Consider the following 26293-nt stretch of genomic DNA (forward strand, 5'->3'; position numbering starts at 1 on the left):
GAGACTAGTTTTCAATACTTTTTTCCTATTAACTTTCAAAAGTTGGTTATAGCTTTGACTCAGATAAATGTAGATTTGCATGTTTCCTCTACTGTTTGATGTACATTAGGTGACCTAGGGCAAGATTTGACTTACCAGGTTATTAAGAGGATTAAATGAAATATTAATAACTAAAGTAGTACTTGGCAGATAGTAAATAATATACAGTGACATTAAAGATTTACATTCCCTTCACTGATATCCTTAGGAATATGCCACATTTACTGTGTATTCCATTCATCCCTCATAGGTCTGGGACAACACTGTGTAATCAGATAGTACTATTTGTACAGCGAAACCTATGAATGTTTACCTTATAGTGGGTAAATAATGACTGTAGACCAACTCAGGTTTTGCCGCTGAAGGAGTTAAAAATCTTTCAGTTTTGGAGATTTTGGAATTGTTGATATGAGAAGTTGGTCTTGTACTAAGACTATTATTAATACTCCCTAGTTATTAAATTGATTGCTTGTTTAAGCAACTTGAGCTGCAATATAGTCAAAATCTCAAGTTCATGTTGCTTAAAATAAATGTTTTAACTTTTGAGGAATCTGAAGACTTTTGTACTGTTTTTGTAACTTTTCTATAAAGTCTATATTTATTTAAAAAAAAAAAGTTTTAAATTTAAAAGCCCACATATGAAGTGTGATGAATGTGCCATTGTACCTGAATTACTCTGTAGAACTGTCAGCAGGTGATTGTAACAGCTGGCTGGAATAGGTTCATTCTAATCCACACACGCTTTATGGCAGGCATTTTCACCAGTATGACTGAATCTCCTAAAATTATATGTGAAATTATGTGAATTTTTCTAAGACTAATAACTGTAATTTTCACTGAATAGTCAAAGTGAGATGAAGTCAGAAATGTATGCAATGGGGATGAATTTTAGAGGACTAGTGAATTTGTAGGAGTATCATAGTAGATAGCTGTAATCAATAAAGTTAAGTTCAGGGAGGCTTATATAAGTTGATCCAAAGCAAGGTTGACATTCTCTGTTAAAAATAGAGGAGCTTGATAAGGAAAATGTTGGCTCTCCTGCTTATTTTGGAGCAGATCCCAAACTACTTAAAATAGTGGCTTTTTCAGAGGTAATTCCTTTACCACAACTCTTTGTAGGGTCTATAACTTTATGTTCACTTTCACCCAGAGCTACTCAAATCTGTTGAAAGAAATATGAAAGATCTATATGAAGAAAATGTAAATTCTCCTGAATAACTTAAAAGATGTGAATAAATGGAAAAAAGTGCCATGTTCTTAAAAAGCTCAATATTGTTTAGTGATCTTTTAAGTCTGATGTGATCCTAATCAGAATATCAATGAGATTTTGTTTGTTATTTATTTATTAAGAAGATAGTTCATAAATAACTGAAGTTTATTTTGGAGAATAACATGGCAGAGGTGCCTGGAAAAATCTGTAAAAAGAAAAATTATGAGGCTGGACTCATCAAAATTTATGAAGTTATAGTAGTTTTATGGTATTGGCCTAGAAATCTGTTACTAGATCATAGAAAATAAACCGTATATTTGATTCTCTGGTAGATGATCAAGGTAACATTTCAAATTAATACAAATAATTACTTATTTAATAAATAGAGTTGGAACAGCTTGCATTTGAGAGGAAATGTTGAATCTTTTACTAAATAATATTCAGGTGGATCAGAATCTTAAAATGAAATAAAAATACTGGAGTATTTTCATAATCTTGAAGAGAAGAAACATCCCACCCATAAGCCAAAAAGAAAAGAATAACTAAATTTACATGGCAAAAGAAGACCATAATAAAGTGAAAAGACTGGACCAAAAAAGTCTTTAACATATATGTCACAGAAGGCTTATGTATTAGTAAGAAAAAAAGACCAGCAACTAATTAGGAGAGGGGGCAGAGGATAAGAATAGATGGTCGTAGAAAGATACATATACATGCATAGTATTTAGCTGGTAAACATATTAATAATATCTAATGTAAGGAAGGTATGGGTTAACCAGGCCATTTTCCTCTTCCATTGTTCTTGAGAGTTAAATTGGTACAGTCATTTTAGAAGACAATTTGGTAATGTTTCTCAGAATGTTATATATTTTGTTACATAAAATTATTACATCTTAAAATGTTACAAATAAGTGCTCAAGGAATTTAGCCTACGAATGTATTTGTAGATGATCTACAAACTAGAGATATATGTACACATGTATCTATTGCTGTATTGTTTTTAGTAGTGTAAAAACTGGCACCAACCTAACATATCCTTCAGTATGGACTGAGTTAAATAAATGGTGGCACCTTCATACAGTGGAATTCCATACAGCCATTAAGCAGAACAATTAGACATACAAGTACTATCTTGGAATACTATCCATGACACGTTCAGTGAAAAAAAAAAAAGAATTGGAGTTTAAAACAATTGTCTGAAAGATAGGAAGCTCACTTTAAATTAGTGGTTCTAAAGTGAGACGCCACCTCTACAAAATATTTTAAAATTAGCCAGGTGTGGTGGTGAATGCCATGATTGCACCACTGCACTCCAGCCTGGGCAACAGAGTGAGACCCTGTCTCTTAAAAAAAATTTTTTTAAAGTAATAAATTAGTTATTCTTTGCCTCTGAACCCCTTTTGGAATCAGCTTAAATATATGAGTTCTATTTGGCATATAATTTGTGTCTGTTAGATAGGAAAAATTTCATAGATGAACCATATTTTTTGTCCCCTCTGGTGGTAGAGTTTGGACTGAAGCTGTTAACCTTGATTAAGGACGTTTCAAGAAATAACTCTTAGAATCTTGCTGAACTTTCTTTAAGGGCATTACATGTTACTTCTAGGGCATTACATTACTCTACCCAGTTGTCTCCATGTATGTAACTATGGGAGAAATGTCTCTCTGATCTCTTTTTTTTCTTTCTTTCTTTTTTTTTTTTTTTTTTGAGACAGAGTCTTACTCTGTCACCCAGGCTAGAGTGCAGTGGCACAATCTTGACTCACTACAACTTCCATCTCCCAGGTTCAAGCAATTCTCCTGCCTCAGCCTCCTGAGTACCTGGGACTACAGGCACGTGCCACCACATCTGGCTAACTTTTTGTATTTTTAGTAGAGACGGGATTTCACCGTGTTAGCCAGGATGGTCTCAATCTTCTGACTTTGTGATCTGCCCGCCTTGGCCTCCCAGAGTGCTGGGATTACAGATGTGAGCCACCCCACCTGGCCCTGATCTCTGTTTCTTTTAATCAACTGTTAGTTTTTTTCTGAAGCCAAACAAAATATGGTGGCTTCAAATGCCAGCTCTGAATGTCTACTAGTTTTGTGGCTTTATATCTTTAGCTCATTTTCCTCATCAGTAAAGTGGACAAAAGTGTAAATCTACCTACATATATACCAGTATTTTTGTTCCTTTTAAACATTTTTTTCAGACCTGTGTTTTGGGATCATTTTGTTCTCCTTTTTAAGATTTCTTTAGTGAAGTTCTTATAAAAATATGCTTTTTCAGTTTTTATCTTAAAATATCTTTATTTCATCTTATTTTCTTTTTTGTTTTGTTTTGTTTTTTTGAGACAGAGTCTCACTCTGTTGCCAGGTGCCAGGCTGGAGTGCAGTGGCATGATCTTGGCTCACTGCAACCTTCACCTCCTGGGTTCAAGCAATTCTCCTGCTTCAGTCTCCCAAGTAGCTGGGACTACAGGTGCACACCACCACGCCAGGCTAATAGTTTTGTATTTTAATAGAGACAAGGTTTCACCATGTTGCCTAAGGTGTTATTGAACTCCTGAGCTCAGGCAATCCATCCGCCTCAGCCTCCCAAAATGCTGGGATTGCAGGCACGTGCCACTGTGCCCGTCTTGTTTTCATTTTTTAATGGAAATAAAATACATACCAAAAAGTACACAAATCATTAATGTACCAAGATTACAAACATTATCAGCACCCGAAAAGTCTTTACTGTCCGCCATGGGAATACCTACCAACTCCTCCTCCCAAGTTTACTATCTTCCCTAACTTTAATTTTTTTTTTTTTTTTTTTTTTTTTTTTTGAGACAGTCTTGCTCTGTGGTGCAGTCTCAGCTCACTGCAACCTCCGCCTCCCAGGTTCAAGCAGTTCTGCCTCAGCCTCCTGAGAAGCTAGGATTTTAGGCATGCGCCAACACGCCTGGCTCATTTTTGCATTTTTGATAGAGACGGCGTTTCACTGTGTTGGCCAGGCTGGTCTCGAACTCCTAATCTCATGATCCGCCTGCCTTGGCCTCCCAAAGTGCTGGGATTACAGGCGTGAGCCACTGCACCTGGCCTTTAACTTTCAGTTTTATAGATTAGTTTTGCCTATTTAAAGTTTTTTCCAATGTTTTATGAAAAAATTGAAAAATAAAATTGAAAATTTGTAGTGAATGTTCATATACCTATCACCTAAATTCTGTCATTAATATTTTACAATAATTGCTTTATCAGATATTTATCCATACATTAACCCATTTTATTTTTGGTACAATTCAGACTAAATGCACTTATCCCTCTACTGGGCCCAGAATACTTAAGCATCGTTAACTAGAGTCCCATAGTTTGCATTTTTTTCTTTTGATGTAAAATTTACACACAATGAAATGCGCAAATCTTAAGTATATACATTTGCTGAGTTTTGACAAATACATGCACCTGTGTAATCCAGTCACTGTGAATAAATAGAACATTACCATCACCCCAGAAAGGTTTTTCTTGTAAGTTCCTCTCTTAGAGACAACCTGTCCTTCCTCCTGTACATTTCTTTTACCTGTTTTAAAATTTCATATAGTCAGACAGTTCATTCTTTTGTTTTTTGTTTGTCTGTTTTTTACTTTTTAAAAAATAGAGTCAGGGTCTTCCTATGTTGCCCAGGCTAGTCTTGAATTCCTGGCCTCAAGCAGTCCTCCTACTGTGGCCTCCCAAAGTACTGGGATTACAGGCATGAGCCCCTACACCCAGCCCCTATTGAATGATAATTTGGCTTTATATCAAATATCTTAGGTTGGCATTTATTTTAGAACTCAGTTCATTTATATAGTCCATCGTCTTCTCACTTCTTTTGCCACTCTTGAGAACACTATTGTTTTCTTTCTTTTTTTTTTTTTTAAGAGATGGTGTCTCACTATGTTTGCCAGGCTGGAGTCCAGTGGCTATTCACAGGCATAATCCCACTACTTATTAGCACAGGAGTTTTGACCTGGGCCACTTCATCCCTCCTTAGGCAACCTGGTGTTCCCCTGCTCCTGGAGGCAACCTGGTGGTCCCCCACTCCTAGGAGGTCACCATATTGATGCCGAACTTAGTGCAGACACCTGATCAGCATAGCGCACTACAGCCCAGAACTCCTAGGCTCAAGCAATCCTCCCACCTCAGCCTCCTGAGTAGCTGGGACTAGAGGCATGTACCACTGTAGCCGGCAACACTGTTGTTTCATACAGTCTTCCTTCTTTTCTTTTCTGATTGCTTTGAAAGTCTTCAATTTTGTCTTTGGAGTTCTGCAGTTTTTATGATGTGTCTCAACGTGATTTCTTTTTATTTTTATTCCTTGAGATTTGTTGTGCTCTCTAAATGACAATTCTGGAAAACTAATCAGTTAACTTAATCTTTTTGTCTTTGGTGTTTTCCGAGTAACTTATTTTGCTATATCGTCCAAGTCACTTTCTCTACTCAGTTGTCTTATTAATTATAGTTTTAGCCTGTGCACAGTTTTTTAGTTTTTTTCCCTGAAAGTTGTTTCTTTCCCAAATCTTTCCCTTCTTTTAGATGGAATCGTATTCCTTACTCACATTTTAAGCTTCCTTTTTTCCTTTAGTAATTTAAAGCATTTATTATCTGTATAAATAATCACAGTATCTAAGGTTGTGTAAGTCTAGTACTCCTGTCTGCTCTTTCTGCTGACTCTTGATTATGGTATCTCGTTTTCTTGTTTTTTTCCCTAATATGTTATTGTGAACTCATTTCCCAATGTTATTATTCATCTGGGCTTCAAATAGAAGATGGCATGCATGTGTTTATGTCAGATATTCATTGGCACCAGTCCAGGACCCTCTTTCTTAGCCTGAAGTTTCTATGATTATACTAATAGTAATAATTTTAAACCAAAACTCATTTGAGGAAGCTATAGTTAGGCATTATCAATTGAAGTCTTCTCTCTCCATAGAACACTAAGCTGAGATCGACAAGTTTCCTAATTTCTCTTTGCTAGAGGGCAGGATTTTTCTAGTTCATCCTTTTCCTGTTTTTATGCAGTGTTCACAGTTTGAGGTCTCTAGGTTGCTCAAGACAGTATCTAATGCCACTTAGTGGCTGTTGAAACAAAAGCTTCCTGGTACCAAGATTATCAAAGCCCTCTAGAATAGGTAGAGTTTCAGCTTTTCAGTATAGCTTTTAGCTTGAGATTTCTCTTACTCGCTGATGAGCTCATTATATTTGTTACATTTCTCCAAGATTTTTTTTTTTTTTTTTGAGATGGAGTCTCTCTCTGTTGTCCAGGCTGGAGTGCAGTGGTGCATTCTTGGCTCACTGCAACCTCCAACTCCCTGGTTCAAGTGATTCTCCTGCCTCAGCCTCCCGGATAGCTGTGATTACAGGCATATGCCACCACCCCCAGATAATTTTTGTATTTTTAGTAGAGACGAGGTTTCACCATGTTGACCAGGATGGTCTCGATCTCCTGACCTCGTGATTCGCCCACCTCAGCCTCCCAAAGTGCTGAGATTACAGGCGTGAGCCACTGTGCCCGGCTCTCCAAGATTTCTTAATGTGTGCTATTGAGAGGGTTTTCAAGTTATCTCCTCTACCATGTTGCCCTAATTGTTTAAGTGTTAGGGCCGGACCTGGTGGCTCATGGTCTGTAATCCCAGCACTTTGGGAGGCTGTGGTGGGCAGATCACTTGAGGTGAGGAATTCAAGACCAGCCTGGCCAACATGGTGAAACCGTCTCTACTAAAAATAAAAAAAGTAGTTAGGCGTGGTGGTGTACACCTATACTCCCATCTACTCGGTAGGCTGAGGTTGGAGGATTGCTTGAGCCTGGGAGGTTGAAGCTACAGCGAGCCTGTATCACACCATTGCACTTCAGCTGGGGTGACAGAGCCAGACCCTATCTCAAAAATAAAATAAAAATAAAAAATAAAATCATTGGCCCCAGTATAAAGGTAAGGACCTGGAAAGCATGATCACTATTTGTTCAACTAGCAGTTCTACTTTTAGGAATTTGTCTGATAGAGATACCCATGCGTATGGAAAATGAAATATGTACAAGGATATTCAGTACAGCATTGTAATACCAAGAGTAGTACACATCTAAATGTTCATGGATCGCAGACTGCTTAAATAAGTTATAGTATGCCTTTACAATGGAAAAAGAATGAGGCAGATTTAAATGCACTAATACTGAATGATTGCTGGAAGTATTAAGTGAATAAAGGTAGAGGTAGAACCATGTTCATTGTATGCTACCATTGTATGAAAAATAAAATTTACATGCATATGTTTACATGCTTATATTGTAAATTGGTAACTATAATTACTTTCAAAGAAGGAAATTAGGTGGAGGGGGACAGGGATGGTAATTGTGTACCCTTTTGTACCTTCTTTTTTTTCTTCTTTTTTTCGTCTTACCCTTTTGTACCTTTTTGAATTTTAGACTATGTGCATGTATTGTTGACTTTAAATAAATGAATTTTTAGAAATAATTTTAAGGCATTGATAGATGTAGGCAGGATTATTATACATATTGGGTTGTAAATTTAATCTTTGAAAAGTATTCTGTTTCGGGTGTGGTAGCTCATACCTGTAATCCCTGCGCTTTGGGAGGCCAAGACAGGCAGATCACTTGAGCCCAGGAGTTCGAGGCCAGCCTGAGCAACATGTTCTAACCCCATCTCTACAAAAAATATAAAAATAAACCGGGCATGGTAGGGTATGCCTGTAGTCCCAGCTTCTCAGGAGGGTAAAGTGGGAGGATCACTTGAGCCCGGGAGTTGGAGGTTGCAGTGAGCGATATCGCACCACTGCACTTCAACCTGGGTGATAGAGCAAGACCCTGTCTCAAAAAAAAAAAGAAGTATTCTGACACTATAATAGGAAATTACATGTTTTTTATCTATGGCTGCCGCCATTGTTTTTCAGTGGTCTTTTATTGTTTTGTTACAGGAAGCCAAGGATATCAAACCTGTAGACTATATTGGTTGTTCCTGGGTAGCATGTCTGATCTGGTTGTTTGAGTCCCTTGTCGTATTTTTCTGGCTGTTTTGGTCAGAGGTCAAGTGCAGAAGGAATGTACATGGACTTGTCGGTTAGAAAAATGAGTTGAAACTGAGGGATCAATCCCTCCCCAGTATCTTTAGCATCTTTCCATGCTTGGACTCTTTTGTGTGGACTAACCACTCATTCCTCAGATATGGATCCAATCTTCACCTTCTTATCCCCCCATTTGTCTCCAGATGATATTGGTCCTCAGTTCTAAGCAATCCAGTTCTTCTACTTACCATTCTTTTACCACTAACAGCTTAGAACTAAAAGTCCTTAACTTTTCAATCCATCCTTTTGACCTAGGGTTCTTTAGCTCTGTGTATGTGTGTCTGTCTTATTCTTTTAGCATGATGTTAATAGAGGTGTGCATATTACTAACAACAGTGTGAATTAATATTTAAGAGCTTCAATTCTGTTTCAGAAGCTAGCCACTAGGTGTCCCTCTTGTAAAGAAATAACAAACCTTTTATGAATTCAAAAAATTACTTTTTGTTCTTTGGATAAAATTACATCATCCTAACTATATTGCAGTGATATACCCATTTACCCCTGTATAAATGTCAATAGCACGGTTTTCTTAAATAGTTATGTGGTAATGTACTTCTAAAAGCACAGGACTTTTTTTTTTTTTTTAACATGGTATCCTATAAATATAAGTAGTTTGTACTTTGCTGCAAATTGGCTTTAGAAAAGAGTAAAGGAAAATGAAATGATGGGTTTAGCAGTTGTGGTCATGGGAAGACAAGTGGATTTTGCTGTGAGCTGTGGAGGATTATATAATAGGTGCCTAGTACAGACTTGTCAACTGATTGAAATGTTTAGCTCTGTGGTTTCTCTGCCATAATAGCTTTGATATGGTTTGATGGAAGAATTTCAGAACAACAGCAAGGACTTAGAAAAACAGTGTGAAAGAATAGAATCCTAATGGTTCCCCAGTTGGACCTTTACTTACTGCAGCCATGCAGACAGTGGTAAGGGAGTTCTTGTGACATAGTATCACAGAGGATGTAACTTTCCACAGCAGTAATTAGCCAGCATTCATGGAAATGGAAAGCCAAACACTTGATCATCTTGAGATCCCTGAACTGATTCAGTTAAGGAAGCCTTTTCCCAGTCACCAAGTCGATACTTTGTGATATGCCTCTAAAATGTGTCCCTTTCTTACTCTTTCCTTGACTGCAGCATTTATCAGCTGTAGTGTCCTATGCAAGCCATTCTTATCTCACTCTGGACTATTGAGGAACCCCCTCTGCCTCCTGGGTTCAAGAGATTCTCCTGCCTTAGCCTCCTGAGTAGCTGAGATTACAGGCAAGCCCCACCACACCTGGCAAATTTTTGTATTTTTACTAGAGACAGGGTTTCACCATGTTGGCCAGGCTGGTCTGGAACTCCTGACCTCAGGAGTTTTGGCCTCCCACAGTGCTGGGATTACAGGCATGAACCACCATGTCTGGCCTTGAGACAGAGTCTCTCTCACTCTGTCACCCAGGCTGGAGTGAGTGGCGCCATCTCAGCTCACTGTAGTCTCCACCTCCAGGGTTCAAACGATTCTCCTGCGTCAGCCTCCTGAGGAGCTGAGACTATAGGCGTGTGCCACGCCTGGCTAATTTATATGTTTTTAGTAGAGGTGGGGTTTCACCATATTGGCCAGTCTTTCCTAACCCCTCACCTTAGGTGATCGGCCTGCGTCAGCCTCCCAATGTGCTGGGATTACAGGTGTGGACCAGCGCACCCAGCCTGGCTATTAGATACACCTCTTTAAAACTTTTTTTTTACTGTAATGATCACGTACTCAGAATCCTTTAAGCTTCTGTGCCCACAAGAGTTATTAGCTCAAAGATATCTCAATTGGCCCTAGGGAGCATTGCCAATAGATGACATTTGTCATCTTATTTTTTAGTCTTATACTGTCTGTACACATTCTATAGTCTGAGGTTAACTCCTTCTTATCCCCCCTCATTTGAAGTTGCTACTTCTCAGGCAGTTGGAAATATAATTCAAGTATTCCTCATTAAACAAAACAGAATAAATCTTCTTCATTATATTTGCCTTTTAAAGGAGGAATAATAGTATAGTTAATGTTTCTTGAATGTTTATTTTTTATTAAACATAACAAAATTTAATTTAATCTTTGTTTGTAAGGAAGTTTTCTTGGCAAGTTACTTATTTCCCTGTGGCTATTGCCTTATCTGTAAGAAGGAGACAGTAATATTTTCAGTTTTATATATAGTGGTTTTTAGTCTAGAGTGCATGTCAAAATTAACTGTGAGGCAATTTCAGAATGCGAAAATAGAGATACCTGGGCTTGATCAGCGGAACATCCTAATTTATAGAGTCTTAAGACATCTTTACTTCTTTTTTTGTTTTTGTTTTTGTTTTTTGAGGCAGAGTCTCAGTCTGTTGCCCAGGCTGGAGCGCAGTGGCGCAATCTCAGCTCACTGCAGCCTCTGCCTCCTGGGTTTAAGCAGTTCTTCTGCCTTGGCCTCCCGAGTAGCTGAGATTACAGGCAAGCCCCACCACACCTGGCTGATTTTTGTATTTTTAGTAAAGACAGGGTTTCACCATGTTGGCCAGGCTGCTCTCGAACTCAAGTGATCTGCCCGCCTCAACCTCCCAAAGTGCTGGGATTACAGGTGTGAGCCACTACACCTGGCCAAGGACATCTTTACTTCTAAAAAGCTCCAGATGATTCTGATGTTTATCTCTACCTGAAAAACACTGATCTGTGTGCCAATAAGTCACTGACTTTAATCTCAATTAATTTAGTCAGTGGGGAGACAAGACTGCAAACTCTTAAAACATAGTATAGTTAGTGCTATGATGGTACTCATGGGGTATGGTAGCACAGAGGAGGGCTCCCTGCCCTAGCCTTTGGAGAGAAGTGTTACTCACTGAGAGCAGGGAAAAGGAAAGACTTCCTAGAGAAGATAGAATTTGAACATGTTTTTAAAGGATGAGGAATATTTTTTATGTCTAGGTTTGTATCTAGATGGAGGGAAAGATGGTTCTGGTGGCGAGAATATCAGATGCAAAAGTGTAGTGTAGCAAAGTTAGCGCAATGTAAGTAGCTTGGTATGCCTAAAAGCTAGGGTGGAATTGGTGAGTGATAGATGAGGCTGGAGAGAGACCCATTCTGCCATGCCAGGGAGTTTAGGTAGAGTCATACTTTGAGCAGGAAATCTTCCTGTTTGTATGAGTGATCCATATCTGAAAGTGGATCTTTATATATAGTCTCTCTGTACCTGATTTCCTAATGTATTCAACTAAATGTTCCCAAGCTGTTCACCGTTCTAAATCCTGGAATGTCTTTTTCTTTCATATTTTCTAGCCATCTGTGAAAGATAGCTCATCTTCTCTATTATGTCTCTTTTGCCTAGGTTCCCTTGGTACATGTTTTCTCCATAGTTAATATGGAACAGATGCTGGCATTTAGTGCTGGTATTCATTTTTGGTATGCATGTATCTGCTCTCCTTTCTACTTTCTAGCATTTCTTAGTAGGGGCTCTAATGGCATTTTTGAATGGGACAGTTTTTTTGTTGTTGTTGTGTGGGACTTTACCGTACATTATAGGAATTTCCCATTCCTGGTGCCCTACCTTCTAAATCCCTCAAATGCACCCTAGTCGTGGAACAACCAAAACTGCCCAGCCATTTCCAAATGTCCCCATACTCCCAGCCACTCTCAATTGAGAACTGCTTAAGTACTCAAGTATTCATCAATTATTGGAGGTAAAAAGGTTCTTTTTCATTTCATTTCAGTCTTCACCTGCTATATTCATTTTCTTAACATATTTTCTACTAAAGCCAATACCACATAGTTAACCTGTTTCCTATTATTTTCATGAAGTAGTGGTACTAATTTTTAAAAAGGCAAAAATATATAACTATTACTTTCCAAAGTATTTACATAATGATGTGAGACATAAAATTATGGTTTTCATTCTCCCAAATTATAGTCATTTTAATCTATACCAAGTAACTAAACAGATCCTTTATATTCATGCTTCCAAAAAAACACTTATCATGGTACTAATCCTAATAAAATAGATTATTTTTATAAGGAATGATTCCATTTATTTTTGAGAGACTTTAAATTTTCATCTTGGAATACATTCTAAAAGATTAAATGCCTGTGAATGAGGGATTATGTAGATACTTTATAGATTTTGTATTTTTCTTGAAAAGTTCAAAATTTGGTAGATTTTGTTTCAACTTTAAAATAATATTTTATAGCTGACAGTAGAACAAAATTTTTTGCTGAAATTTCATCAGGTATTATTTGCTGCTTCCAGATGTCATATGAGTTGACAGGTTTAGTGTCTCTTCCTTTTCTATTGCTTATAAATGAAAGAGAAACGTAGAAGAAAACTTAATCCCTTGTATCAGTTAGGATGCTTTATATTGCATGAAATAGAATGCCCAGTTTAAATAGATTTGAACTATATTAAAAGGATATTTTGGCTCTCATAACTAATGTTCAGAGGTAGATGGACTTCAGTAGATACAACAACTCGGTTATGTCTTCAAGGACCCTTTCACCCTCTTTTTTTTTTTTTTTTTTTTTTTTTTTTTTTTTTTTTTTCCTGATGCTTCATTGTATCTTGTATGGTGTCTGTAATTCTCATAGTCATAGGGTGTTGCTGGTAACAGTTTGGGTTAAAGTAGATATCCACACAGAGTGCTTCTCTCCCAACATTACTGAACAGAAAACCTGAAATTCACTATGATTAGGCTGCCTACATAATCTGCCCAATCTGGAGCCATTGTGTCCAGGAAAGATTGATTTTCTTAAGTTATAAGGTACACCCCTAGAGGGTAGCTATAGAGTCCATTCATTAAAGTATGGTTATAGATTATGAAGGATGGTGGTGAGAGGTAGGGAATGATTGCTAAGTATAGTCAAAATGTCTACTATATCTCTTAAAAATGATTTTAAAATATGGAGACATATTAAACAAAAAGTAACTGAGATATACTTGAATGAACAGTACAGAAAAATACATAGTTTATTTTTGAACTTTCAATTCTAGAAAGCTCATAATATAATAATATAGCAGATTAGAATGTGGACTCTAGAGTTAGAGGAAGTACTGCCTGGGCTCAAATCCCAGCCAGCTCTGCTACTTTCTAGCTGAATAATGACCTTGGAGGAGTGACTTTTTCTGTCTACCTTAGTGTTTTCATCTGTAAAATGAAATAATAATAACATTTACCTCATAGAATTATAAGAATTAAATGAGTCAATACAGAAAAAATATTTAGAACTATGTCTGACATAAAAAGCATTTAAAATAAATTATTGTTATTTACTATTGCTACTTGCTAGTGCTCTCTGGTAAAACAATTTACTGGTAGTTTTTATAACCTGTTGACATTTCTAATGTAATTAGTGATACAGTATTCTGAAAACAGACATGTGGAATGTCTAGCTTTAGCTTACCTCATGGAGTCACCTGTGTTTAAAAATCAGAAGTAAAAATTTTAAGCATGTTTGAACTGACATGATGTATCAATGCAATTCTCAATAGTACTTGGAAATACTTATCTTAATAACTATAAACAAGGGCTAAAAAGCTAATATCCTGAATATACTATGGAAACAGGAGAGTTAAGTAGCTGGATGATAAATCTCCCTGTGAGCCCTTCATTTCACTCTTTTTTAAAACCTTTGTTGTTGGTGCATTAATTACAAGATAGAATCCATACTGCTTAACAGAGCATTCAGGGCCCTTTCCAATCTGGTATTAATGTGTCTACTTTCATCTCTAGCCACTAAACACTAAGTTTAATGTGAATAGAGTTTGCTTATGAAATCACAGCAAAGTACTCTGTTTAAAGACACCATCAGTACTTGAAAATAACAATAACATTTTTAAGTACTGTGTTCTAAACACAGTACTTTTTTTTTTTTTGAGAGATAGAGTCTCAGTCTTGTCACCCAGGCTAGAGTGCAGTGGCACAATCTTGGTTCACCACAGCCTCTACCTACTGGGTTCAAGTGATCCTTCTGCCTCAGCCTCCTGAGTAGCTAGGACTACAGGTAAGGCGAGCACCACCACTCCTGGCATTTTTTTTTTTTTTTTTTTGTATTTTTAATAGAGATGGGGTTTTACCATGTTGTCCAGGCTTGTCTTGAACTTCTGACCTCAAGTGATCCACCTATCCTCCACCTCCCAAAGTGCTGGGATTGCAGGCATAAGCCACCATGCCCTGTCTTTAAACTCTTGATATATTATTTATTCATTTAATTGTGATAGCAATACTGTTGTTATCCCTGTTTTACTATGAGAAGCCTGAGGTACAGAGAGATTATCTCTTGCTGAAGAACATGTTAAGAAATAAATTATTAAAGTGGCATTCAAACACAAGGTCCATTTAACCTCTCCCCATCCTGCCTCTCAACCTTATAGTATATTGAGCCTTCTTGCTATGTACAGTGTCAATAAAGAACAGGAAGCTTTCATATGAAAATTGTGAAATGGAAGGAAAAATGCAGTGCCCAACGTTGGTGATTGACTTATTGCCCTAAAAAGAAGTCCTTGTTGGACTTAACCACTTGTTTCTCTTTGTCCTTAATGTCCAGTGAGCTCTCATTAGTGTTCTTTTGGTGTATGTTGGTTTATTAGTGTTGGAATGGATTGATAATTGGCAATTAAAAAAAAAAACAAATATTCAGGCTTCTTTAAACCTTGTATTAGAAATCTTAATTCTTAGAGTTTAACCTCCATTTCCAACTCTTAGTTGTGGCATATTTCATAGGAAGATAGCTTTGAGACTGTCAAAATGATTAGATACGTAACCCTAGTTCTAGTTGGGTACTAGTTTCTAAGATAAGAAAGAGAAATATATTTTTTTTCTTAAAGGGAGCAAAAGAGAAATCTTAAATGAATACTTCTAATAGTGAAATATTTTTAAGTTTAAAAAGAATGTTACAATTATTCCTGTTCTTTCTATCATGACCATCCTGTATGTGCCCCATGGAAGCATCTTTGGCTTTATTGATTTTAAAAGTAACAAATCAGCCAGTCTTATACCTGTAATCTCAGCCCTTTGGGAGGCCGAGACAGGAGGATCACTTGAGCTCAGGAGCTGGAGACCACCTGAGCAACGTAGCAAGACATTGTCTTTACTAAAATTAAAAAGTAACAGCCAGCTGTGGTAGCTACTTGGGGGCCTGAGGCAAGAGGATCACTTGAGCCCAGAAAGTCAGGGCTTCAGTGAGCCCTATCTTACCACGGCACTCCAGTCTGGGCGACAGAGTGAGACCCTGTGTCAAAAACGGAAAAAACCCACAAGTCATTATGTGGAAGATTTATTTAATACAGACGTATTTGTAGGTAAAAATTAAGTCAAGACTTTTTATAATGCCAAAAAATAATCATAGCTAAAAGTTTGGAGTATGGCCTTCATATTTACCAATATATATATAAACCTGTGTTTTAAATATGAATAATACATAATTCAACATGTACATATTTCTATGTCAGTAGATAAAGTTCTATCTCATGTTTTATCACTACTTAAAATTCATTATGTAGATCTACCATGATTTATTTAATCAACTTTCTGATGATGTGATTTAGGTTGTTTCTAAATTTTTTTTCTAATATAATTACTTGACCAATTATCCTTGGGATAAATTATTTCTGGGAATAAAACTATTGAGGCAAAAATATACAATTTTTCAAATATAAAATTTTATTTATAACTTTTATGAAATTGAACTAGAAGCCTACACCAGTTTATATTCCAGTTTATAGTCCAACCAGAAGCTTGCACCAGTTTATATTCCAGCCAACAGTGAAGTGTCTATTTTGCCACACTTCCTTAGCATTTCTAATTTAAAAAACATTTCTGCAAACCTGATAGGTAAAAATATTTTATTTCTATACTCATTTCTTTGGTTATTAATGAATTTGAACATCTTATTGTAACATTAGAGCAGTGTCATTTAAAAGGAACTAATGACTTTTGATTTGCATCTTTTTTCTTGGAATTATGATAGCATTTCCCATATGAAAATTTGCAGTTTGAAGTTATGAACTCAAAAGAATAATTGAGATTATGGGTCTAGCACCTCTTTCCTTAAATGTGTGTGTTCATTCACATGCTTTCTTGAAACTGTGGGAAGAGAATGATCCTTTATTTTTTTTAACAGGCCACAGAGAGACTGATCTTTAACAGTTTCTAGTAAGCAAGTGTTGGAAATAAATCTCTTGTGTTAACTCAGTGAAAATAAGTATAAAATATTTGTTTTCCTCATTTAATACAAGTGCCATCTAAGTATTTTTCAACTTTTTTTAAATTGCCTCCAACGAGCTTTCTGCCATGATACTTTGATACCATAGATACACTGTTTATCTGTTGCATACAGTAGCCCTTTGTAGGGCCGCAAATGTTTTAACAGCTAAGATTTTGTTGGTCCTTCAGAGAACCAGTTTTTTTCCTCTTAGGGGCAGTGCTGCTGTCATTGCGAATCCACGTGTGTATTGATATTTGGGGGAGGAGAGGGAAGAGAGAGAAACAGCTTTACTATGCATGAACAGTTACTTGGGTTTCATAGGACTCATAAGAGGTTAGTGTTTCTGTTGTTTTGTCAGATTGTCCAGAAGGGAGCATTAGGATTAATAGTTGCTGCAGTTACTTCACCAGTCTTATCACCCAACTCTAAACATGGTATCTTGGAGTCCCTAAGTTACCTAAAATATTCTAGATATAGTAATGCCATTTTTGAGAATGTTGCTATGCCAAGGACGTAGTGACATTATTGTAGTTGAAGACATTTTGTTGAATTTAGGGAACAATAGCCCGCATGCATTAGGAGTAATTGTAAATGTTCAGACCTTTATCCTTGTGGTTCTCAAAGAGTGATGATTCTGCCTCCAACAGGACATCTGCAATTTTGGTTGCCACAAGTGGATGCATGAGTGTTCCTAGTGGCATCTAGAGGGTGGAGTCCTAGGATGCTACTAAACATCTTGCAGTGCAAAGGACAGAGTCCCCCATTGCAAAGAATTATCTAGTCCAAAGTACCAGCACTGCTGAGATTGATAAACCCGGCTCTATCTTAGTGATTGTACTTCTTGGAATCTAGCTTTAGAAAATCATTCAAGTAATATTGCTAGGATTTTGGTGTATGTGTATTTTTTTAAGTGGGACATATATTTGTATACATAATTATGAAAAATGGGAAACAAATTTAATTCTTTGAATCGTAAGAAGAACACGTCAGGACTTACAGTAATTTCAGCAACACTGAAGAATTGGAAACCATTTGAGAGAAAATTAACTCACCCATTTCAGGAATTTCTTTTTTGAAACAGTATCATTCTATCATCCAGGCTGAAATGTGGTGACGCAGATGCAGTTCACTGCAGTCTTAACCTCCTGGGCTCAGGGGATTCTCCCACTTCAGCCTCCAGAGTAGCTGGGACTATAGGTGTTCACCACCATGCCTGGCTCATTTTTGTATTTTTTGTAGAGATGAGGTGTCACCATGTTGCCCAGGCAGATCTCAAACTCCTGGGCTTAAACAGTGTGCCCTTGGCCTCCCAAAGTGCTGGGATTTACAGGCTTTAGCCACTGTGCCCAGCCTCAGCAGTTCTTTCTATGATACCCTTCAACTTCTGTTTGCTCACCTTGGGTTAAAATACGGTATAGAGAATCATCTACCATTATCAATAGCCCTTTATTTCTTAGAAGGAATAAAAGTATCTCAAAAATGCAGCAATTTATAAATTAGTTAAATTAGAGTATGGGTGCACTGAATGTTCTTTATATTATTCTCTTTTTCTGTGTTTTTGAAATATTGCAAGATCTCATTTTAAAAGTAGTGTACTTTTCAAATTTGTTCATGTTTGAGCTGAGGCCATTTTTATCAATAGTTTAGCAATGTATATATAATAAAATAGCAATGAATGACTTTGTTATAACTAGAGCTAGTTAACTACAGCACATAAAATTATTTCCAAGAGCTTTTTTCTCTGTTTGGAATGTTAAGTACTTTCTGAACGTATTAAGGTGTACTAAATGTTAAAAGGCAAATGGTTTTTGAAGTTTCTCGAGCAATAATTGGGGTGGTTGGGTATGGTTTACAGTTCCATAAGATGGCAAGTTGGTGATCCTTTTTTCTCCTCTAAGTTAATGTGGAAAAACATACATTTAGGAAGAAACTATATTATGCATTAAGATTTTAAAAATCAGTTTATTTCTTATGTAAAAAATGTCTCTCATCCTCTTCATAATGCTATTATGGTATGCTTATTTCACAAGTAATGAATATTGCAAGATGTTTTGTTTTGGAAGAATTATTTATTATTTAAAACTAGTACCTGTTGCATTTGCATTCAAATTTTTAAATGTTTTTTCCTCTGAGATTTTAGACATCTAGCCTTTAGATTAGGAAAGGGTACTTTTCAACTTTGTTCCCAATAAAAATAAATAGTAAACTTAACATGATTATTTTTATATGACAAACGGCACTATCAACATACGTAGAATTAAGCCTATCTTTCTCTAGCTTGTGCCAAAACTGTCTTGTTATTAAAGAAAACTACTTTATGCAGATCTGTGATAACTTATTTTAATGGAAGGAATTTTACTTGAGTTTATGGTCATTGCCTTCTGACAAAAATTTTACTAAATTATGTAAGAGTTTGATGAAAGATACTCTACTAGATTGTATTAAAATAAAATTATTTTGGATTTTGGGGTCCTACTGCTATGGAATAGATTTTTAAGGACATGCCGGTAGTCATTAATGGATTGTTAGAAATTTCTTCTAAGTAAAGAAAACATTGTGTAAAATCATCATGCAATGAAGACATTTAAATTTCTGTAATGGATTCAATATTTTGAGCATTCTATTTTTTTTTTAAAAAAGGAAGCATGTCAATGTCTCTAAATTTAGGTACATTAAATATAGTCATTTTTCTAGAATCAGGCATTTAGTGCATTATTGCTGTTGATCCTGTGTCAAACCAAAGTTTAGACCTGAAAGCATAAAGACTGTAGCTCAAAGTGCCTTCTGCTTAGCAACCAGCTTGTTTTCTACTGTTTTGCTACTGAATGCACGTACTCATGCCTCAGAAGTGTATCTGCAGCCAGCTGGACTCAACCGGACAATACTTCATTCACCTAATTTCCAGACTAGTCAAGCAAAGACATCAGCTCATTGTATTTAGTCATGAGGAAATTTATTTGTAAACTTCAAATAGTAACACACTGCTCTCAAAAGCCCCTGAACTATGAGAAATTGCCTTCTAATTCAGAAATGTGAAGTCCTTGGAATTTAGAACTGCTTTCCTTTTTTCTTCTTTCTTAATAATCCTTGCAAGAGAAATTAGCTCTTCATAGAAAATATATGTTAAATTCTAAGAAAAATTTTAGAATTATCTTAAAGTAAAAATTCAGAAAGTTCAATTTGCATCCATACTTTTATTATATACCCTGATTCTAACATGATTATTTTCTCTCTTAGAAAACAACAGTTTTGTTGGCATGTGAAGCTCCAGTTTCCTCAAAGTCAAGCTGAGTATATAGAAAAAAGGTATCCCTGCTATCTTTCAATAACTGATTTGTTTTACTTTTAAGGCTGTGTATTTAAAATAAACTGTTAATGTCAGTAGTAGAAAGGATAACTGAATTATGGTATATTTATACAGTTAAATGGTAAACATCACTAAAAATGAATGAACTACAGCTGTGTACATGAACGTGCGTGAATCTCAGAAATAATGTAAGAAAAGCAAGTTAAGGAAGGATGTATAGAACATGATTCTGTTTGTAAATAAGGGGGGAGAAAGCCAGAAAACTAAATCGTGTACTTTTAGGAATACCTACAAAGGTGATAGAACTCTAAGGGAAATTATTAACATAGAAATCCTCATGATAGTTTCTTTAGCAGGGTAGCAAGTATTAAGTAGAGGCATCCAAGAATTAGAGGGCTGAAAATTTCGTATTTCTTAAGCTGAGTGGTTGTTACGGAGATGAAAAATGACCCTAAATTCTACCATGCAAAGATTGCAACAATTAACATTATAATGTATCACTGAGAAAATGTATTATTTTAGATGTATATATGTGTACTCATTGGAATTAATTTGCATAAAGTTTATTGTGTTATTGTTTCATATTCAAACTTGTTCTTTTCTTTTTCTTTTTTTTTGGGGTGGTAGGGGGGTGTGGGGGCAGGATCTTGCTCTTTTGCCCACGCTGGAGTGCAGTGGTGCAGATCTCTGCTCACTGTAGCTTCAACCTCCTGGCCTCAGGTGATCCTCCTACCTCAGCCTCCAAGTAGATGGGACTAAAGGCTCAGGACATCACACCCAGCTAATCTTGTTTATTTTTTGTAGAGGAAAGGTCTCACTATGTTGCCCAGGCTGGTCTCAAACTCCTGGGCCCAAGCAATCCTTCCACCTCCGCCTCCGAAAATGTTGGGATTACAAACGTGAGCCACCACACCTAGCCTATAAATGTTTTCAAGTTTCATTTATACATTTTAATGTCAGCCAGGTGCAGCAGCTCACACCTATAATCCCAGCACTTTGGGAGGTCGAGGCAAGTGGATTGCTTTTGGCCAGGGGTTCAAGACCAGCTTGGCTAACATGCTGAAAACCCATCCCTACTAAAAATACAAAAATTAGGTGGGTGAAGTGGCATATGTCTGTAATCACAGCTACTGGGAGGCTGAGACATGAGAATAGCTTAAACACTGGAGGCAGAGGTTGCACTGAGCCAGGATCATGCCATTGCATTCCAGCCTGGGCGACAGAGCGAGACTTTGTCTCAAAAAATAAACAAAACATTTTAATATTTGTGAACAATTTCATTTCTTGTTTTAGGAAAATTTTTAACTTGCTCTTTAAGTAGTATATTCCTGCATTATACGTAAATATCCTGTCTTTGTAGTTGTCACAGGGATTTTAGCGAAGAAGTTTGTTATTTGAAGTTGCATACAGGGAAAGGACTTATTTTACAGATAGGGGTATGTAGCCAATGGTATATATGAATACGTATAAATGGTTAAGGAAAGTTTAAAACAGTGTCTTAATTTTATTTTAACAGCTTTATATATAAGTTTAAAACAGTGTGCATATATTGAGGAAAGTTGGAAAACTTAAAATGTTTTGTTTCCAGGGAAATTAGTATCAATTTTTTATCCTGGTCTTATAAACTAGAAAGGATAAACTTGAACATGCACTGAAATCTGAAACCTTTTTCAGATTTATTATTTCTGCTAATTTCGAATATATTTTATCCTGACCTCTTCATGTTTGTATACAGGTGTGTGTTAAAAGAGTCTTCTTATTTTTATAATTGATTTATACAGATCTTCTCAAAATGTTGTTTTTTAAGACCTTGTTAAGTATGTCCAAGAACTCTTTTTGAGTTTTTCCCTAAGTAATTTTTGCTTAAAAGGATATTTTATTTTGCCAAGAGTAATATAAAAGGTCTTTGTTCAGTTATTTAAATCAAAAAAAGCCACATTTAGTAATTCAAATATAACACCTTTAGTAGAAAATTATAAATAATAATATAGCTTGGTTTTTTTCTTTGTTGGAAAGAGTACCAGAAGATAAAACTATTAATGAAATCCTAAAACCTTACATTGATCCTGAAAAGTCTGATCCTGTAATTCGTCAAAGGTATGCTTCAAAAATATTGTAACTTTCTGAAATAATTAAAAATGTCGAATAGTTATTAGAATGTGATGTGTAGTGCAATTTACTTTCCCATTTTTTTTGGTGTTTACTGAAGGTCTATGAGTATAAATAACAACAGTAGCTGACACTCATTGTTTACTGTGTTCCAGACACTCTTCAAAGCAGACAATAACAATTAGGTTAATTCATATAATCCTCACAATAACTCCGAAAAGTAGATTATTATTATACCCATTCTACAGATGGGGAAATTGAGCCTTAAAGTGGTTAAGTAATGTCCTATAGCTAGTAAACAGCTAGGATTCACATCCAGGCAGTCTGGAGTCAAAGTCTTTACTATTAACCCTTAAACTAAACTACCTTTGAAGTCGAACAAAAAACTCTGAAAATTAAGTTTCCAAGTAAATTTTAAAGACAGGAAATCCTGTTTCAGTCAAGTTGTCATAGAACTAAGTAAGGTATACTCTGCCTCCTGTCCAGAAATACAGCGTGGACAAAAGTGGTTAACATAGTGGAATGATTCAGTCATGGATCTCTGGGTTAAAATAGCTGTTTCTATCCCTTATTAGCTGTGTGATTAAGAGCAAGTTACTTAATTTCCAGGCCTTAGTTTTTTTCATCAGTGAAATAAGAATGATAACACTTCCTAGATAGGGTTGTTACAAAGCTTAAAAGAAATAGCTGTATAAAATTCTTAATACAGGACCTAGCATATAGTAGGCACTGCTCAAAAAAGATTATTATTAGAGTGTGAGTTATTAGGGCTCCTGGGCAGAAACCCAGTTGACTTTATTTTCACCAGATGGTACTTGCTTGGGATATGAACAAGTGCTTGGTTTGGTTCCAGAATAACCTGGTATTTAAAATTTAGACTGGGTGGATTCTAAAATGTCAAATCCAGTTCTAATTAAATCTCAGTATTTTGCTTTTGATAAAAGGTCATGCCCAGACTGAACCAGATTCATGTCACATATCAAGCAGTCTTTAGAATAGCTATGATAGTTGAGTTTCTTTCCTTATAAATAGTAACCTAGTTGTTATCATTAGTCATATACTTGGCAGTAAGACAGAGTGTCACTGAATAGGATATATTTTTTATAAAATTATATAGCCAGATTAATTTATTGAAACAGGTATTTTAAAATTTAAGATGTTTAATTGAATAGAGAAAAAAATTCTTTTCAGATTTCTGGTTAGAAAAAATCTTTATCTGCTTTTCTGTGCTTAAATAGATGAACTTTTAAGTATTATTAGGTACTCACAAATGCTGTCTTTATAAGACTATCTTTATATATTAAAAATCAGCTTTTCCTTCAATATGTTTTTATTTCAGATTGAAAGCTTACATTCGCTCTCAGACTGGGGTTCAAATTTTAATGAAGGTCGAATATATGCAGCAAAATTTAGTAAGGTAAATTGCTCCCCTCCCCATTTCTTTAAATATTTTTTAGTTCTGTAATATAATTAAGTAGCTTGATTAGCTCAAGTTATCAAACTCATCTAGCTATCAACAAGACTTTTGCTTTTCAACTTTCAAGTCAGAATTCAAAATAATCACACTTATTGGATAAATTTGGTTGAAAAATCACCCTGCTTAGACTATTTTATTTTCTTTTCTGTCGACTGATGTAGGGGAACTAGAATACTTTGGAATACAAGCATTCTTTTATTTGTTCTGTTATGTTTTACTTTATTGAGCTTTATAGATATTGCATTCTTTACAGATTGGAGGTTTGTGGCAACTCCGCATCAAGGAAGTCTATCTGCACTATTTTTCCAAGAGCACATGTTCAGTTCTAGTCTGTGTGTCATAGTTTGGTAATTCTTAGAGTAGTTCAGACTTCTTCTTTAGCATTATATCGTTATGGTGACCTGTGATACAATAGTAACACTTTAATGTTACTATGGTGATTGCTTTGGTGCACCATGAACTGTACCCTTAAAAGATGGCAGCCTGAATAAATGCGCGTGTTGTGACTGCTCTACAACCAGTTATTCACCCATCTCTTTCACTCTCCTCAGGCCTCGCTATTCCTTGAGACACAATAATATTGAAATTAGGTCAATTAATAAGCTCACAGTGGCCTCTGAGTGTTCAAGTGAAAGGAAGAGTCACACATCTCTCACTTTAAATCAAAAGCAGAATGATTAAACTTAGTGAGGAAGGCATGTTGAAAGCCCATTTCTCTCCTGCTAGCCAAGTCTTGATTGCAAAAGAAAAATTCTTAAAGGTAATTAAAAGTACTACTCCAGTGAACACAAGAATAATAAAAAATAAAAATTAAAAAAAAATTAAAAAAGTATAACAGTCTTATTGCTGATAAGGAGCAAGTTTTAGTGGTCTGTATAGAAGGTTAAACCAGCCCCAACATTCCTTTAAGCCAAAGCCTAACTCAGAGGTAGGTACTAACTCAATTCTGTGAAGACAGAGAGGGATAAGGGAGCTGCAGAAGAAAAGTTTGAAGCTAGCAGAGGTTGATTCGTTAGGTTTAAGAAAAGAAACCATCTCTATAACCTAAAAGTGCAAGGTGAAGCAGCAAATGGTGATGTAGAAGCCACAGAAGGTTATTCAGAAGATCTAGCCAAGATAACTGATGAAGGTGGCTACACTAAACAGATTTTCAGTGTAGACAAAACAGCCTTATATTGAAAGAAGATGTTATGTAGGACTTACAACTGGAAAGGAGAAGTAACTGCCTGGCATAAAAGCTTCAAGGGATGGACTGACTCTCTTGTTAGGGGCTAATGCAGCAGTAACTTAAAGATGAAGCCAGTGGTCATCACCATTCCAGAGATCCTAGGGCCCTTAATAATTATGCTAAATTGGGCCTTTGTGGTGGCTCATGCCCGTAATCCCAGCAGTTTGGAAGGTTAAGGTGGGTGGATCACAAGGTCAAGAGATTGAGACCATCCTGACCAACATGGTAAAACTCTGTCTCTACTAAAAATACAAAAATTAGCTGGACGTGGTGGTGCGTGCTTATAGTCCCAGCTACTTGGGAGGCTGAGACAGGAGAATCGATTGAACCTGGGAGGCAGAAGTTGCAGTGAGCTGAGACGCACCCCTGCGCTCCAGCCTGGGTGACAGAGTGAGACTTGATCTCAAAAAACAAAAGAATTATGCTAAATCTATTCTGCCTGTGTTCTGAAAATGGAACAACAAAGCCTGATGACAGCACATCTGTTCATGGCATGGTTTACTGAATATTTTAAGTCTACTGCTCAGAAAAAAAAATTTTGTTTTCAAAATATTACTGCTTATTGAGAGCTTTGATTCTCTTTGGGATTCTAAAGAAGGAAAGTTATAAAATAGAGTGAGTAAAGGACCTTAAAGGAAAATGAAGCACAAAGGAGTTGAATGCCTAGAGCTAGATCATGTGAATTTTATTTAAGTGTACTTCTTTGACATATTTTTTGTTTAGATTTTCATTTGGCTCTATGTTTAAATAAGTCTTAACGTTTTGACTTGCAAGTTTCTGAGTTGTGGTCTCTAGGTATCCTGATTCCTTTCTGTGCAATGGCATAAAAGCTGTTTCCTCACCTGCTCCCTTTTGGAACATATCATCTTACAGGAATTTCTACTGCTTTTCTCAAAAACTCTGGTCTGCTAGGACAAGCTGAGATTTCCATCCACTTTGGCTCTTCATGGACTTATAGTACACATTTCTAAGTTAAAAAAATAAGTGCTATCTAGGCCCAAGTAATATGTCCTTTATTATAAACTTTAAAATACTTAGTATCCCATATTTACCTTTTATTACAAAGAATTCTGATTTCCTTGAATTTTGGAAGAAGAGGATATTTTGTCAGTCAAGTTTGACTGGCTTAGGTGAGTGGACACATTGACCCTCAGAGGTGTTCTTAGCAGCCTTGTGAGACTGAAGTCATGGTCTCATGGCTTAAAACATGAGTAACATTTAAATGAACTAATTAGATAAAATATGACACATGGCAAGAGAGGAACTGAATTTAGAAGAGGAAACAGATAATAAAAGAAAGAATTATGTAATGATTGACTCCAGGTAAATTCCAAGGGAACAATGTAAACTGTTTTGTTTAAACGTGAATTACGTGGAACTGACTTCAAGATTTTACTAAACAAAACTGAACTTTTTAATCCCCATAGTGGAGGGAATATAGATTAATAAAGTAAAAAGTGAGTGGTGTTAAGTATAAGGAATACCTAAAATAGACTGATTTGATATGAAATCACAGCCTGGCCAGGTGTCCGTGCTCATGCCTGTGATCCCAACACTTTGGGAGGCTGAGGCAGGCAGATTGCCTGAGCTCAGGAGTTTAAGACCAGCATGAACAACATGGGAAGACCTCATCTTTTTTTTTTTTTTTTTTT

The 26293-nt window shown here is 36.1% G+C and overlaps 1 protein-coding gene across 4 annotated transcripts in view; it reads left to right on the forward strand.

Annotated features, from left to right (window-relative positions):
- The window catches only part of ZNHIT6 (zinc finger HIT-type containing 6), a 57704-nt gene that overhangs the window by 8763 nt on the left and 22648 nt on the right, over positions 1 to 26293 (forward strand). For all 4 annotated transcript variants that reach the window (XM_032296381.1, XM_032296383.1, XM_032296382.1 and 1 more), the window contains 3 exons: positions 19758 to 19826; positions 21844 to 21924; positions 23276 to 23353. In XM_032296381.1, the coding sequence (XP_032152272.1) occupies positions 19758 to 19826; positions 21844 to 21924; positions 23276 to 23353 (228 nt within the window). The remainder of the gene's footprint in view (positions 1 to 19757; positions 19827 to 21843; positions 21925 to 23275; positions 23354 to 26293) is intronic.

The sequence above is a fragment of the Sapajus apella genome, unplaced genomic scaffold (assembly GCF_009761245.1).
Source record: "Sapajus apella isolate SASKATOON/1434 unplaced genomic scaffold, GSC_monkey_1.0 scaffold36, whole genome shotgun sequence".
Taxonomy (NCBI): Eukaryota; Metazoa; Chordata; class Mammalia; order Primates; family Cebidae; genus Sapajus; species Sapajus apella.